Source organism: Lepidochelys kempii, chromosome 7 (assembly GCF_965140265.1).
Source record: "Lepidochelys kempii isolate rLepKem1 chromosome 7, rLepKem1.hap2, whole genome shotgun sequence".
Classification (NCBI taxonomy): Eukaryota; Metazoa; Chordata; order Testudines; family Cheloniidae; genus Lepidochelys; species Lepidochelys kempii.
This window is the reverse complement of record NC_133262.1, coordinates 65415079-65432680: the sequence shown is the minus strand read 5'-3', so window position 1 is coordinate 65432680 and position 17602 is coordinate 65415079. Positions and strand designations below refer to the sequence as shown.

The window sequence follows — 17602 nt, the reverse complement described above, 5'->3', positions numbered from 1 at the left end:
CCCCCACTTGCCACTGGGGAATTGGGGCTGGATTGTTGGACAGAGATTGCCCCTCCCCTCCCCAGGAGGGGGAAACGCAAATGACCTAGCCAGAGTACTCAGTTGGAAATAGGATGCTGTGGTTCTGGGAGCTGAAAGAGGAGCTTTGGTGGGAGTAGAGACAGAGTGCAAGTGTGCAGACCACAGACATGGGTGTTAGCCTTGAGCTAATCCCCAGCATGATTAGGAGGAGGTGCCATTCTGGTGGTGAGGACTGCACCCTGTGACAGGGGACTTGCTACCTCTCAGTGCCCTAACCACTAGGCTCTAGAGTCAGAAACGCTTCCCCAGGCCCAATCAATATTTAACTATTCAAGTATTTATTTACAGTGGAACAACTTTAATAGGAAAGACTGAGGGATACACATGTCAGAATATGCCATTGCCTAGTGGTTAGGGCACTCGCTTGAGAGGTGGCAGATCCCTGTTAAAATCCCTTCTTACCAGGCAAAGGGGAAACTTGAAGCAGGGTCTCTCCCATCCTGAGTTCCTAACTACTGGGCTAAAGGCTGTAAAGGAGGTCCATCCCCAGCCCCAGCTCTTTTGTGTGAACTCACCTGTGGAGCCTGATCTGCTGGGTGGGCTCCTGAGCACACCTACCAGATTGGGACCCACACATGACTTGGGTGCCTGAGCACCTATCTTTCCTAGTCTGTGAATAGCTCTGGAATTTAGGCAGGAGACAGCAAACAGATGCCTAGAGGGAGTCTGCAGTAGGCGTGTTCAGTGGCAGAAACATAGGCTCCTAGGGGACTTTTACTGCAAACATTTAGGCATCTAGTGAATTTAGAAGCCTACAGGATTAGGCAGCAGCCACGTGGGAGTTACATGGACCACAGTGGCTCCTAAAACCAGTATTTAGGTGCTTAAATACCTTTGTGGATCCCACCCAGGGAGACTAAATGACTTGCCTGATGTCATAATGTGGTATAGATGGGAATAGAAACTAGGGGAAGATCCACACTGAACATTTACAATGGTGTGGCTGTGAGAGAGCTCTCCCATCGGCTTAATAATTCCACCTCCGTGAGAGGTGCGAGCTATGCACTGACATAGAGCTGTCTACATGAGGGGTGGGGCATAAGGTTGGTATAACTACATCGCTTAGTGGTGTGGATTTTTCATAACCATGACCGATGTAGTTATATCAAAGTAAGGATGCAATGTAGACCAAGCCTAGGAGTCCTAGCCCCAGCTCCCATACTTCAATCTCTGATTAGGTAAAATTTGGTTCATATTTGGGTGGATAACAAATGTAAAGGGTCACACTTGCTTTCCCATTTACCTATTTCCTTGTTTTTTCCTAAACCTCTCTATATACAGTAAAAATTAAACTGTAGAGAGCAAAATATGACATTTAAAATTACCTTTCCTCTAGGTGTAAAGATTGTCTTCGGCAGGCCGTTGCCTCAATTTTATTATTTTATTTTATTTTAAATAACACCAGGCTTATTTAATCTCTGGCATAACTTCATGGACACCGATGGGAGTTATGCCAGGCATGAATTTGGTCTTTTTGGTATAGGGAGTTCCGCTTGTTCACTCCAGCTCAGTATTTGAGTCTGGGGGTGAGTGAGAAATCCACAGTCACATTCCAAATTCTTGTATCTATCATCTCTATTGTATATTTTTCCCCTTCTTTCTTTTGTTCCCGCCATTGCAATGTGAAAAAGCTTCTTTCCTATAAACATAAGACAAGAATGTTGTAATATATACCTATGCATGGCTACAGTCCTTCAGCTGTTTCTGGCTCTTGCTTGTGTTGATATTTGTTTTTCTAATTAGTTTAATAATTAATGATATATGAAGAAATATTTAAAAGCAATATTTCTACTAAAATAGGCTGGTTTGGTTTCCTCCACTCTTTCTCCTGATCCTATATACTTAAAGCCTAAGAAGAAGAATTGTCCTGTTTGCTGGGAACATCTCTAATTTGGATTTTGGCAGGTTAAAAAAAAAAACAAAACTCTAGCTTTTGAGGAATACTTTAAATACTTTCCATCTGAGATACTGTACACAGAATATCCACAAGAGGGAACTGTTTTACATAAAGAAGACTTGTTTTCTGGCTGCTACATTATTGCTTTCCAAAACCAGACCATCTTGATTTATATCACCCTGTCAGGATCATGTCCCAGATCTTATTACTTGGTAGCCGCAGACAGAGTAAAAAAAATACAGTATTCATTAGAGATGTTTACGTAACTGCTAGTGTTTTTAAACAAGTTTTTCAGGTCATCTTTGTTGAAATACTAAGTAAAGGAACTTATATATGGGTTTATGTTTACTCAGAATAGATGACTCCAGAAAATGTAGCCTTAAATACCTTGTTTGCTTTGAATACAACTTCAAGTGCAGTTGTTAACACAGTCAATTAAGCTTGCAGCTTCTGTACACTTTTTTTTTTCTAAACGGATTATATATTTTTAAATGTTTCAAAAGAAGTGGCTTTTCTTGATCTAAAACTGGACAGTCTGAATAATTCATTACAAATTTTATTTCTATGCATTCACAGATCCGTGAACTAACTGTAAAATTATCTGATTTATTTGTGGTTTGCAATACTCATAAGTTTCTTCATACCTAGTTCTTGTTCACAGATCACTTATGGAGAATTCAAAGCAAATATTCAAAATTAGCCATTTACTCTGTTAACTGATTACCTAAATCAAATCATTTGAAGTCAGCTGATTTACACAGAGGGTGAAGTTTAGCATGTGCATAAGTCTTTGCAGTATTGTGACCATATGTAACTAAACAGCAGGAAGGATTTCAACCTGGATATCAAGTATGAAATTACAACTTACAGTTCCCTATGCACTGTTCTGTTAGTTATGTTATATGAATATTTGACTAGCAGAAGCCTAAAATTAACTTTTCACAAGTATTCACAATGAACTGCGTCCTAGAATATTCATACAAAGAAGTTCAAAGGGAGTGTGAATAGCCTAAGGAAATTAATGTTTAAAAACCAACTTTAATTAGGGTTTAGTGCCTGTTAAGATCTATCCTGATCCCACTCTTTTAAAAAGAGGATTCTTTGTAGGTGTGGGAACTGCTGTTTAGAAAGACCAGGCCAGTCTGCACAGCACATTCCAGTGTTCAGGGACCTTCATTGGTAATCCTCTGACCCGTTTCCAAAGGTGTTGGTGACCTACAGTTTCCACTTACACTTCTGAAAAATCAAGTATGGAGGAGTAGCTGTGCACTGGTACGCAACCATCTCTGCTCTACTCCATAGGTAGTTGCTTTTTCCTGATGTGTATAGGGATTCCTATGTATGTATAACCCCTGTTAAAGGGAGCTCTCTTCTTCATCTCTAACCCAGATGCCTCTGCCAATTGAGTTATTATCACGGTTCTAGTCCTAGTTCAAGGGTGGGATTATCTAATAATTACATCATTGCAGCACCAGCTGTCCCCTCTGTGGTTTTTTAAACATCTGTGAGCAGTCAATAACTGGTAAGAAAGGGGGAAAGCCACTGTCACCACCATAATCTGGGGCTGTGTGTATCAGGGGAGAGCGCGTCACAACCTGACCCACTTTCCAGCCAGAAGAACGCCCCCTCTTCGTCCTTGTCACAGTAATCCTTGCTAATCCTCTAGTTCCCAGGTGTTAAATATCTGTCCATTAGCCAGTTTCCTAAGGGGCCAGGTGAGTAGTACTTCCTAACGACCTCTGAATTTATCGTGACGACCCCTCCTACATACAGAAGAAAGTTATCAGACTACCAGTGAGAAGAAGCCACCTCTCTGGTTGAATATGGGAGATGTACAGGAGCAAACTACAATAATACTTACCCCTCTGGGCCAAATTGCACTATGTATTTTAGTGGTCAGGTAGTGTGTTTTTCAAAAGCAACCCTGTAGAAAAGCTTAATGCAGTCTTCAAATGTGGTTATTTCGATTTTTAAAAAGTCTCCATGATAGATGCAGAAACGGACACCATTACGGTCAGAGGTTAAGTAATGATTATTTTATAATGGTGGCTCTATACACGACCAATAAACAGATCTGCTGGGGAAATGTCATGCATGCACAGACTTCGGTGTTTTAGCCTTGGAGAAATGACAGCAAAATCTGCCTAGCACGTTGTGTAGACAACAGGGTGAGCGGAGCATGTGTCGAAGGGGGATTAAAACCATTTTTTAAACCTTGAATTTCTTTGCAATGGGCAGACGAAAAGCGTCAGGGTCAGAGCAGATTTTGTTGTTTCTTTTCTATGAGTGGCGCTAGATTACATTCATGGAGGCACCTGGGCAATGCAGCCATTTACAATGTTTGTAACGCATGGGAAAGACCTCTCTCTCCCTCTCCCCAGTTTCCCCATGTTCAATTCACTGGGTTTTTTTTTCCAGCGAGCTTTGGAAACAGCAACTCCTCCTCATATCTTCTGGCACCTGCTGCTGCAACTCAACCAGCCCCTGGCGTTTGGAAGATCTGTTTCTCTCCCTTCTCTGCCCCTCCTCCTCACACATAACCCCTTCCGCCCCCCCCCCCAAACACCTCTTAGCTCCGGATTAAGATTCTGATTAGATTAAACAGGGCAGAAATCCTCGCTTCTACCCCCGCGCCCCCTAGCAGGATTAACGCCCCTACTCTCCCTCTTAGTCTTGCTGCGCCTGGTTAATTGCCCTGGCCTCGCTGCTTCCAGGGAGGGAGATGGAGGAATAAACAGGAGGAATGGCAGCTGAGCAAGCTAACAGCAGCTCCGCTGCCCAGTCCCATCTCTCTCTCGGTGTGTGTCTCTCTCTGCCCCCCATTTCGCATTCCAGTCACTACGATCTGCTGTACAGAGAGAGGATGGAAAACATCTGTATTGGAAATATATCGCATTAGCCGAATGGGGGGCGGGCGGGGGGAGCAAGACACAGAGACATGACAGGCACCGTGCGTTAGCCGGTACGTCACGGCAGTCACCAAACCAGCCAAGAGCACATTGGCTTTTAAGCGTGGGGGGGATTTTGTTTGCACCCTCCCCATGCTCCCCCTCCCTCCTTCTCTCCATCCGTCCATCCCCATCTTGGCTCAGGCGATCCGCGCCCCGGAGCTGGGGAGCGGGCAGCAATGGTCTCGGCTCGGCGAGCAGGACTTGTTGGGCGGGCAGGGCTCGGGCTGAGCGTGGCCCCGCCTCGCTGCTACCTGTAAATTGTGTCTCTCTCGCGCCTCATCCAGCCCAGTCGGCGGCTTCACCAAGGCGGGGGCGCCCGGGCCAAGCTGGAGAGCGGAGCGCGCGGGAGAAGGAAGCTCGGAGGGTGGAAAGCGCCGAGCCGCAGCCGCACCGCGACCACGGGGAAGCGGCAGCCGCAGCTCTCCTGAGCTCAGCATCCTCTGCTCCAGCCGCCGCCGAGTCCCGGGCGGGGGAAAGCCCCCCGGGGTCCCCTTCATGCGCTCGTCACCCCGCGGAGCCCGGGCCACACGCGTCGCAGCGGCTGCCGCCGACAGGTAGAAGAGGAGCCGAGAGGGAGGCGCAGACAAACCCGGCCGGGGCAGCGGGGGGCTGGTGCGTGGCCGCGTGCCGGGCGGAGCAGCAGCCGCCGCCTCAGCCCTGGAGGAGGACCCTGAAGGATGGGAGAGGAGGAGGCGGCAGCAGCAGCACGAGCGCAGATGGGCAAGTGGAGGATGAATTAGGATCCCCAGGAGGCTGCTGCCAGGAGAGAGTGGGGAGAGGCGCGGAAGGGGCTGGACTTGGAGGAGGAGGGTGTGTGCGGGGGAGGGGGTTGATTATTAATAATAAACAAGTTCAAGACTGCTACCGATAAACCACCGCCGCGGAGAGCCGAGGCAGAAGCTGGAAGAGACCCACTGGGGGAGGGGGAGTGCGGCTCTGGGTACCTTGGAGAAGGCGCGGGTGGCTCGCAGGCATTAGCCTGGTGGACGTGGGGGTTGCGATTTGGGGGGTGGGGTGGGGGCTGTGTATCTGGGAGGAAGAGGAGGCAGGGGGGCCGGGCATCTCCTCTCCACAGCAGCAGGAGGAGGGGGACATTTGGCATCGGCCCGGGGGCCCAGGGACTGCGCGGCATGGCTGGTGAGGGGTGTTTGGGGGGGCGCTGGCGGCGGGGGGAGCTCTCCGGAGCTCCCGCGCGCCCCGCTCGTTGTTAGCCATGGCAAATGGCAGCGGCGTCGCCAGCAGCAGCGGCAGCAGCGCCTCGGGAGGCAGCGGCGGCGTTAGAATGAGTAACAGCATCAGCGCCGGCAATCTCAACACGGACTCGTCCTCGTCCCCGGTCAGCGTGCCCAAGATGGATGCGCTCATCATCCCGGTGACCATGGAGGTGCCCTGCGATAGCCGCGGCCAGCGCATGTGGTGGGCTTTCCTCGCCTCGTCCATGGTCACGTTCTTTGGCGGGCTCTTTATCATCCTGCTCTGGAGGACCCTCAAGTACCTGTGGACCGTCTGCTGTCACTGCGGGGTCAAAAACAAGGTGAGCCCCCCTCCCCCTGGCGGTGGGGGGAGGGTGCCCCGTCTGTGGGGGCGATTTCAGGGGGTCTCCAAGGCGCTGGGGAGCTGGGAGCGAAGGCGAGGGTTGCTTGGTGTTTATTGTAGGGTTGCGCCCTGAAGCGTTGATCGAATGGCGGTGTTGTTGTAGGGTCGCCTTTTAGACTCCGTGAGAGGAGCAGCGGCTGAGTATTGTAGGGTGGCTCTGTTCCGTGTCACGTTAGGAAATGTTTCCACAGAGACGGCTCCATCTTCAGCGGCTGGTGACAGGAGAATTCCCCCCTGCTGTCTGCCGGCCAGGTCAATGCTGCCTTTTGACATAGCGGGACAGTTCCGCGGAGGTGGCCCCTAAGATGACTCTCCCCTCGACTAGAGAGACCTCTCAGGGGGAACGATAGTTTGGTGGTGCTGGTTGTTCTTTGCTGAATTAAGTTGTTTTCTTCCATGGCACCAAGAAGGAAAAACTTGGTAGAATTCATTTCTCTTGAGGCTAGGTCCATAGCACCAAGTGCCTCTCTTGGGCTTCTCTTTGGTGTGATAAATGTAGATGTATTTTGTGAATTTGTAAGTAACTGCACTGGATCAGATTTTCTTCTATAATTTCGCCAGGATGTAGCACTTAAAGGTGCATTGGAGTCCTGCCACCATTTACACCTTACCAAATGGGAAGTAGTGCAGTGAACACTTCAGCTTCTCTGAGGTCGTCTTCAAAACCCAAACTAGGATCCTGGCTAAACACAGATTATCCTGATCCCCCCCCCCTTTTTTTTTTATTTGAGAGAAATGGGACAGAAAGTGTTAAGGCTTTGAATTTGCTAAAGTGGATTTTGACAGGCAATTTAAGACCCCAAAATAGACTGGCAGCTGGAGTTTCTCCCCTTCCCTTTTCACATTTTTTGGATTACACATGGAATAATATCTGCTTTAGTTATTCCTGGCACACACATACTCACAAGAACACACACACCTTTTAATATATGGTTGCTAACTTGCTTTGACTAGTGTGCTGCCTGCCCTCCCACCCCCCATATGATCTGGCACAACCTGGCTGCACAAGAGGGTTTTTTGTCTTTTACTGGAAATTGGAAAAAATCATAAAGTAAGGTAATCATGTAACATCTTGGGAAATGTGATACAGTTCATTAATATCTTTCTTGGGGTGTTCAGGTAGTTTATGGTAAAGTTGCATAAAGAAGAATCTCTTAATTTCAGTTGGAAATAATTTGGGTTTATAATAATTGTGCTATCAGTGGAAAATGTGGCAATTAAATAGATGGGGTAAAATAAAACTTTTAACTCAGGTCTCACAGAAAAAATACCAGACAGCGGAGATACTTTTATTAAACAAGAAATCTACAAGGTAACTGAAATGTGAGCTTGTGGAAGAAGAGATTTGCCAGATGTGCTCATAGAGCTTAGTTGTATTTTATGACAATAAACATGTGTTTTGGAAAATACCGGTTCCTATGAAAGGAAAAACCAAATTCCCAAGAGAGGGGTATCTAGTTAGATTTGTCTGGAGTTTCCCCTCTATATTTTTAGTCTCCTTCTCTGCTTGTGGTGATGAGCCACAGAAGGCACAAAGGATACAGAAAATCCTAAGAGGTGATTGACTTCTTCACCCATGAGATTCAAAAGCTAGAGCAAGCCACCTTCTAGCAAATTGTTTATTATAGTGCATTCATAAATGTCCTTGAACCGACAATCTGTTTTTTGGAGATGGTCAGTTAAAGCAGCTCATGTATCTCTTAAGGAAAGTTAGGAAAGGCACATCTAAATTGTCTTCTAAACATCCATTTCAAACAGGCCAAATATGTTTATTGAGTTAAATAATTGTCTGTTACCACTGGTCTGAACCTTTTATGTTTGAGTTGTCTCAGGGCTTACTTACTTACTTGTGCAGGACAAATCCTCATCCAGTAGCAAGCCAGGAGCTTACACATCTTGGAGCTAAAATAGCCAGCTCTATGACGATCTGTCTGTGGAAGAGGTTAGGGAGGACAGTAGAGGACTCTGCAGGCAGGGGGAGATGTGCACCTTTTTTAGGATGCACCTATTAAATTTGTGCAGGTTTTCTAGTATTTGGTAAAGAATAATTAGCAGGGCCTCAGTCCTGCATTACTGGCACATTCAGTAGTCCTACTGATTTCATTGAGAGTTCTGAGTGCACAAAGAGTGTGTGATTGTACCGCAAATGCTAGAAAAGGAACCTGCAATAGATACCAACTGAAATGACAAATGAAACCCCCTTAAACTTCTGCACAAGCCATATGCCCCATGGCCACTTGGCAAAGGCTGTTGCAACAGACGTGTGCTTATGCACACATTCACATGTATATTATGTCCTCTACTTTGAACCCCTAGCAGAGGTACTGTTTGGCATGAGAAGCAACTGTGCTGAGACCTTTCCTTCCTAGTATGTCCTCTTTCTTTCTCCTCTGGTGCGGCAGAGTTAAAATATCCTACTCCTTGCATCTACAGAAGGAGTGGTCACAGTGTTCTAATAAATCTTTTTCATCTCTGACTTCTATGACTTATACCAAATAATTTGTTCATGTATTAAAAGTCACAGGGAGCAGAATTACTTTGTCAGCAGCTGATCAGTACATTAAGTTCATGCAGATTCCAGGAATTCCATCACCTGTTATTCCAATAGCAGCAAATGAGTTACCGTATGCTTTTCCTTAGAACCCCAGCTTAAAGCCGTGTACTTAATATTCCTGCAGGACTCTGTCAGATTCACTTTGTGGATCTAGCTCTTTTTAGCAGATGCATTGTATGGAGCTACAGTTCTTTTTCTTGCTTTTTAATTTTTAACTGCATTGTGGTTATACTTGTTTTTGGACTTTAAAAAAATATTGAATGCATTGTATTTAACCCTTTAGGTGATACAAAATGTGTTGCGGCTACATTTTACTTTTCTTAGGGATGGTACAACAAGAGAGAAGGGAATGATAATATCCAGTAGAATGCTTTTCAAAATTCAAAACTGTTGCATAGTAATATGAAATTAATACTCTTAATTTTTGCTAATAACTCGTGAAGTTACAATTTATTTTGGACTGTAACTTATTTTGAAAAATGGCAAAATTTATTTATTTCTTACTTTTTTTTCCAGTCTGCCAGAGAGCATGATGTAAATTCTGATCTGTGTTAATCAGTACTTCAGACAATCTTAAAGTCACTTGCAATTTCTGGCCACTATTTTTGTTTGTTTGTTCTGTATCTAACAAGTTACACATTTTTAATTTTAATTTTGCAACAATGCCTTTAGTCTTGTTTTTAGAGAGTTGTAAAATGCTGTTTGTTTCTCAGTGTCTTGTGTTTAGCGCTCCATCTTAAGTAGTAAGTAGCTGTTTTCTTATTAAGAATTAGGATTGGTTCTTGAGTATGGTTTGCTTTTTCTCTGTCTTCTTTGGCAAACCTGTTCAGTTCCTAAATTAGTATTTAAAATGGGAGAACATGAGATAGGAATAAGGTGGATTGGACTCTGGTCATTTTACTTGCTATTATGTATGGCAATACAATAAAAAGATTCTAATAAGAATTACATTTGTATTGTGTAGTTTACATAATTACATTTGGTGGGATTAAAAAAATAAGGGATATAATCCCTTGTGCTTCATGGCATAAAGTGATCACTACCCATCTGAGGTTAGGATGGAACCACCTCCTCCATGGACATAAGTGTCCATTACAGGTTTTCTTGGAACTTCTTTTGAAGCATCTGGTACTGGTCACTTGATAGATACTGGATTAGATGAACCTGCTACTGGCAATGCCTGTGTTCCTGAATGACACTACTCTACCTTCAGAGTGTTTGGTTATATACTAGTTAACTTACAAACAAGCTAATCAGACAGACTGGCTGGCCCTTGCACAGGTTTGCAATGGAAAGAGAGGACATGTAGAATGTCTTTCCCACAGGGATTGCATGGGTATGCAAGACAGTGAGTGGGCCCAATGGGAGTCCTTTTGTGGAGGTGGCCAGGCGCAGAGTGCCCTCTAGAAGGCTCCTTTTTCTGTGCTCCCTGGATCCCCAGAGGGCATTATTGCCTTAGTTATTATGTCTTCCAGAGCTCCTTCTGGTATGGCCCATCTTTGTGACAGCCGAGTCCTTAGCATTGATAGCTGTTTCTCTAAAAACAGATGTTTTGGGGAATTTGCTCCACCCACATATGACTACTATAAATAGCAAATCGCTGGGGCATCGATTGAAATTATTAACTAACCACTAACTATAAAACACCCCTTTGCAATTAACTTAGGCCACTTATTTCAGTAGATTTTTTAAAAATCACATAGTGTTAGTTTGAAAAAAATTCTGTCAACTGTTTTTGATGGGCAAACTGGATTTTCAGTGAAACTAACATTTTCATGAAGTATCTGTTTTCCTTAAAAATGTTAGAATGTTCATCCACAAACCAAACCTTAAACTGGAAAAAGTTTTCCAATGAAAAGTCAAAAATTTCTCTGGAAGGGGAAGCCCCATTTTTGGATCAGCTCTATGTAACATATAGACAGACATTTTAGCTTTTTAGGTAGTGACGTCTGAATCTGTAGACACCCCTCTAGAAAACCCAAATATCCAGATATATCAGTTGTATACCTTTCTGTCAGATATGCACATATCTGTAAGGTGGGAGCGTCCTTGGTTCAAAGCTGCCTATACAAAGCTTGTCTTGCCTCTCTTTTTAATATGCACTAAACAGAAGCAAATGAACAGAAGAGGATTGGATGGCTCATCAGATTAATAGTGAACTACAGAGCATTTTGCTTTTAGGTCAGAGGTCAAACCTGGCCAAAGTTGGTAGTGACTGAGACATTACCATCTTCTGGTTGACTGTATGAAACTACCTGGTGAGTCTGAGTTCTGTTTCTAGTGGGCAAGTTTCCAGTTGTGATGTGAAGATGTCATCAAAGAGGTCAAGGAGGGAAAGGGACTTGAAGGTAGAACTACCTTCAATCCTTTAGCAGTTCATTCCAGAATAGCAATTAGGCACCTGCATTGAGATGCTTACTGTTGCCCAGGCCATACATCTGCTGTGGAGAAAAATGTGCTTTCAGTCTCCATAGCTCCTAATTCATTACCAAATTCATTTCAATTTTAAAAATGTAAATGATAAAAATAGACACAAATCCAAAATATAAAAGATATGGATAGTGCTTTAAAAGGCAAACAAAAAGCCCTTTAGCGGGCCTTGAGTTAATCACTATTCTGACCGAGCACCATCCACCGGCTTTTGCAACAAATATGTTTGACAAAGAAAAAAATAAAAAGCAAAATCTAAAGTGACGTGCTCTAATATAACACTGGATTACCCCATCACATCACATACATGTAAGTGTTACTATGGAAACCATTAGACATCACACTTTTTCCCAGTGTAGCACAATTGAAGCAACAACTGTGATAAGGAGCTTTGTGCTGTTTAATATTGATCCACATACCCAAGGTTGATGCCTGTGGGATTCCTGCATGCAGTATATAACCCTAAATGTAGATTCCCCGTGAAAATTTAGAGATTTCACTAGGTCTAAACATAACCTCTCTCTAACAGTTGCATGTTGGTCTGCAATAGAGAAGGTGTGTGAGGCACTACTGTTAGTCCTCTTTAAGGACCTTTTAAATCAATCTAGCTTGTAACCTAAATTTTCTGAACAGGAAAGTCCTCTGTGGAATCCTACACTGAAAAACATAGACACTCTTGTAGCCTTTCAGTACAATCACAGGAAAGTGGATTATGAGTTTCTCTCATCAAAGCTCCTTATTTCAGAATATGGAGCACGGGGTGACCAACTTGCTAACTGTGGAACAACAGTCAACATTTAATGTCCTGATCCTGATCCTTGTGTCCCAAATGACTTCAGCGAGGTTCTGTGTGAGTTTAGAGTAACAGCCATGTTAGTCTGTATTCGCAAAAAGAAAAGGAGTACTTGTGGCACCTTAGAGACAAACCAATTTATTTGAGCATAAGCTTTCGTGAGCTACAGCTCACTTCATCGGATGCATACTGTGGAAAGTATAGAGGATCTTTTTGTACACACAAAGCATGAAAAAATACCTACTCCCACCCCACTCTCCTGCTGGTAATAGCTTATCTAAAGTGATCACTCTCCTTACAATGTGTATGATAATCAAGGTCGGCCATTTCCAGCACAAATCCAGGGTATAACAAGAACATCTGAGGAGGGGTAGAGGGGGTAGGAAAAAAACAAGGGGAAATAGGTTACTTTGCATAATGTCTTAGCCACTCCCAGTCTCTATTCAAGCCTAAGTTAATTGTATCCAATTTGCAAATGAATTCCAATTCAACAGTCTCTCGCTGGAGTCTGGTTTTGAAGTTTTTTTGTTGTAATATTGCAACTTTCATGTCTGTGATCGCGTGACCAGAAAGATTGAAGTGTTCTCCGACTGGTTTTTGAATGTTATAATTCTTGACATCTGATTTGTGTCCATTTATTCTTTTACGTATAGACTGTCCAGTTTGACCAATGTACATGGCAGAGCGGCATTGCTGGCACATGATGGCATATATCACATTGGAGGATGTGCAGGTGAACGAGCCTCTGATAGGGTGGCTGATGTTATTAGGCCCTGTGATGGTGTCCCCTGAATAGATATGTGGGCACAGTTGGCAACGGGCTTTGTTGCAAGGATAGGTTCTTGGGTTAGTGGTTCTGTTGTGTGGTATGTGGTTGCTGGTGAGCATTTGCTTCAGGTTGGGGGGCTGTCTGTAGGCAAGGACTGGCCTGTCTCCCAAGATTTGTGAGAGTGTTGGGTCATCCTTCAGGATAGGTTGTAGATCCTTAATAATGCGTTGGAGGGGTTTTAGTGGGGGGCTGAAGGTGACGGCTAGTGGCGTTCTGTTATTTTCTTTGTTAGGCCTGTCCTCTAGTAGGTGACTTCTGGGTACTCTTCTGGCTCTATCAATCTGTTTCTTCACTTCCGCAGGTGGGTATTGTAGTTGTAAGAATGCTTGATAGAGATCTTGTAGGTGTTTATCTCTGTCTGAGGGGTTGGAGCAAATGCGGTTGTATCACAGAGCTTGGCTGTAGACAATGGACTGTGTGGTGTGGTCTGGGTGAAAGCTGGAGGCATGTAGGTAGGAATAGCGGTCAGTAGGATTCCGGTATAGGGTGGTGGTTATGTGACCATCGTTTATTAGCACTGTAGTGTCCAGGAAGTGGATCTCTTGTGTGGACTGGTCCAGGCTGAAGTTGATGGTGGGATGGAAATTGTTGAAATCATGGTGGAATTCCTGAAGGGCTTCTTTTCCATGGGTCCAGATGATGAAGATGTCATCAATATAGCGCAAGTAGAGTAGGGGCGTTAGGGGATGAGAGCTGAGGAAGCGTTGTTCTAAGTCAGCCATAAAAATGTTGGCATACTGTGTTGCCATGCGTGTACCCATAGCAGTGCCGCTGAGTTGAAGGTATACATTGTCCCCAAATGTAAAATAGTTATGGGTAAGGACAAAGTCACGAAGTTCAGCTACCAGGTTAGCCGTGACATTATCGGGGATAGTATTCTTGATGGCTTGTAGTCCATCTTTGTGTGAAACGTTGGTGTAGAGGGCTTCTACATCCATAGTGGCCAGTATGGTGTTATCAGGAAGATCACCGATGGATTGCAGTTTCCGCAGGAAGTCAGTGGTGTCTCGAAGGTAGCTGGGAGTGCTGGTAGCATAGGGCCTGAGGAGGGAGTCTACATAGCCAGACAATCCTGCTGCCAGGGTGCCAATGCCTGAGATGATGGGGCGCCCAGGACTTCCAGGTTTATGGATCTTGGGTAGTAGACAGAATATCCCAGGTCGGGGTTCCAGGGGTGTGTCTGTGCGGATTTGATCTTGTGCTTTTTCAGGGAGTTTCTTGAGCAAATGCTGTAGTTTCTTTTGGTAACCCTCAGTGTGATCAGAGGGTAATGGTTTGTAGAAAGTGGTGTTGGAGAGCTGCCAAGCAGCCTCTTGTTCATATTCCGACCTATTCATGATGACAACAGCACCTTCTTTGTCAGCCTTTTTGATTACGATATCAGAGTTGTTTCTGAGGCTGTGGATGGTATTGTGTTCTGCACATCTGAGGTTGTGGGGCAAGTGATGCTGCTTTTCCACAATTTCAGCCCGTGCACGTCAGCGGAAGCACTTTGTGTAGAAGTCCAGTCTGCTGTCTCGACCTTCAGGAGGAGTCCACCTAGAATCCTTCTTTTTGTAGTGTTGGTAGGGAGGTCTCTGTGGATTAGTATGTTGTTCAGAGGTGTGTTGGAAATATTCCTTGAGTTGGAGATGTCGAAAATAGGATTCTAGGTCACCACAGAACTGTATCATGTTCGTGGGGGTGGAGAGGCCCCGAGATAGGACAGCTGCTTCTGCTGGGCTAAGAGTATAGTTGGATATGTTAACAATATTGCGGGGTGGGTTGAGGGAACCATTGCTGTGGCCCCTTGTGGCATGTAGTAGTTTAGAAAGTTTAGTGTCCTTTTTCTTTTGTAGAGAAGCAAAGTGTGTGTTGTAAATGGCTTGTCTAGTTTTAGTAAAGTCCAGCTATTACCAACAGGAGAGTGGGGTGTGGGGGGGGGAGAAAATCTGGATTTGTGCTAGAAATGGCCCAACTTGATTATCATACACATTGTAAGGAGAGTGATCACTTTAGATAAGCTATTACCAGCAGGAGAGTGGGGTGGGGGGAGAGAAACCTTTTGTAGTGGTAAACACCCATTTTTTCATGCTTTGTGTGTATAAAAAGATCTTCTATACTTTCCACAGTATGCATCCGATGAAGTGAGCTGTAGCTCACGAAAGCTTATGCTCAATAAATTGGTTAGTCTCTCAGGTGCCACAAGTACTCCTTTTCTTTTTGTGTGAGTTTAAGGGTTTGCCTGATCAGGCAGTAAACCAGCAATGATTACATATGCTAGCGTCCGAGGTTGTAGGATGGAAGTCCTAGAACCTACCTAGATCCAGGAATATGACAATATAGAGTATTCCAGCAGGACACTAAGGGCAAGAAGGAGAGGATCCTTTGAGCGTTGATGAAAAGTTGTCTGTCTGGAATTGTATGAAGATCCTGGAATTTCATGAAGCTGAATATTCAGGTTTTCAGATTCCCAATTGAAATTTGTCCAGGGAAAACTTAAAAAGCTGCACTCTGAACATGCATTTGGTGGAGTTTCTAGTCAGAGGAAATATAGTGTGTGTGTGTGTGTGTATTCTCCTGCATATTTGAATTCAGGAACTGAAAGGAAGGTGGGGACAAGAGATAATGTGTTGCAAGTAGAAGGGCATTTACAGAATTGATTGTTTCTCTTTTGAGTTCATACTCTGCTGAAGTATTTGAGATCAATTCTTCACTGCCTCATACCTTTTGTTCTCATTTACTCCAGTGCAATCTGGGTGCAAAACTCTACCGGATCAGAACAGTAACATTTTACACCTATTACGCCTGTCATTTGCACAGGGATAAATGATGACAAAAGGTGTAGGGCACTGGAGAATTGGGCCCTGTATGCTTGTGTGTTTGGGGGGTGGGGGGGGGGGAGGGGAGGGGCTAAACACAGAACCAGCCCAGCTGGTTTTGAGCAAAATGAAGACTGGAGGTACAGCAGAAGCATCAGTTAGTGCTTGTGTTTCTGAAGGGGGAGATTGGATTTGGGTGAATTTAAAAAAAAAATTAAATTTGTCAAATTATTCATGCATATATTAGTCAAATAATTATCCCAGCTCTATACCTGGGTGAATAAATTATATGCACACACATGGAATAATGTATTAATTCACCTTATTTGACCAACTCTAATGGAGTTGTATTGCTATGGAAGGGCCCATTTTGAAGTCTAGATATTAATAGTCCCAGATTATATGCCAGTTTCAGATCAATGAAAGGAACACTTTATTCCCATAGATAGCATATGTGATCCTGTTTGAATGAATGCAATGCTGTAGGGTTCAGTTTGGTTTGGCCATGTTGCTTTTTGATGATCTGTGATATGTATTTGTCAGTTTGGTCACTCCAGAAACTGAGAGCCTTAACCAAAACCTGTTGAATTTTATGGAAACAGTTCCACTGACTTCAGTGGGCTTTGGTCCGGACCCTGGATAAGTATTATGGACTTTAAAACATTTTAAAAGATCTTATCTGTTAACATTTTTGATGATTAAAACTGAATTTTTAAAAAATCGAATCCAGTTTTTATCATTCATGCCATTAATGTACTTTTTGTATTTTACTTATCTTGGACATATGCTAGCTTAGCCCTTTACTGTTATGTTTGGGTTTCTAAAGGAAAAAAGTTAAAAACTTGTGTGTGTGTATGTGGGGGGTGGGTCACATTAAGATTTTTAACTATTTCTTGGCCCCTTTGAAATGAAAATCTAGGTGCTGAAACTGTATTGACAGTACATCTACCATGGTCCATATCCTGCACAGTGATCATCATCGGTAAGCATCTGCGCTTTTGCGGAGCCACACTGAATTCAACGGAGCCATGCATGGACAAAGGTCTCCACTCACATGGATCAGTTTGCAGTACTAGGGCTTATGTTTGCAGCTAGGTCCCAAGCCTGCAAATCCTTGAGCATGCACCTCACTTTACTACTGTAAGCAGTTCTGTTGATTTAACTGGGACTTCTCCCACTAAGTAAGTTAAACTTATGTAAAAGTATTTGCAGGATTGGGGCCTTAGTTTGGTGCATTTGAAATACAGCATTTCACGTATCCTTGCCGATATTTTAATAAACATGGGTACTAGTTGTACATGTCACTTCTCTGTTCCTCAGTTTCTCCATCTGTAAAAACTAGTAATAATAAAACTTTTTTTTTTTTTTGTAAAATGCTTTGAGATTTATGGCTGAAAAGCATTATATAAAAGCTAGTATTGCATTTATTGTGCATAAAGTGGAATCCTTCTTCAGGCTTTTATGTCCTTTAATTGTGTGTATGTAATGGCATAAAATAAATTATACTCTGTCAAGTATACAGTATTCATGGAAAAACTGGAATTTATATGCAGAACTGAATATAAGATACATGGGCAAACAATATGACCTCACTATTAATATATAATGGGATAAACAAATACCCATTAATACCAGGTCATAATGCCACTGAGGAGCTATGGTAAAATTAT

The 17602-nt window shown here is 43.8% G+C and overlaps 1 protein-coding gene across 26 annotated transcripts in view; it reads left to right on the top strand.

Moving 5' to 3' along the window:
* Window positions 1–6050: 6050 nt before the first annotated feature.
* Window positions 6051–17602, top strand: part of KCNMA1 (potassium calcium-activated channel subfamily M alpha 1) — an 855266-nt gene continuing 843714 nt past the window's right edge. For all 26 annotated transcript variants that reach the window (XM_073353218.1, XM_073353215.1, XM_073353216.1 and 23 more), the window contains exon 1: window positions 6051–6463. In XM_073353218.1, the coding sequence (XP_073209319.1) occupies window positions 6143–6463 (321 nt within the window). In that variant the 5' untranslated portion in view covers window positions 6051–6142. The remainder of the gene's footprint in view (window positions 6464–17602) is intronic.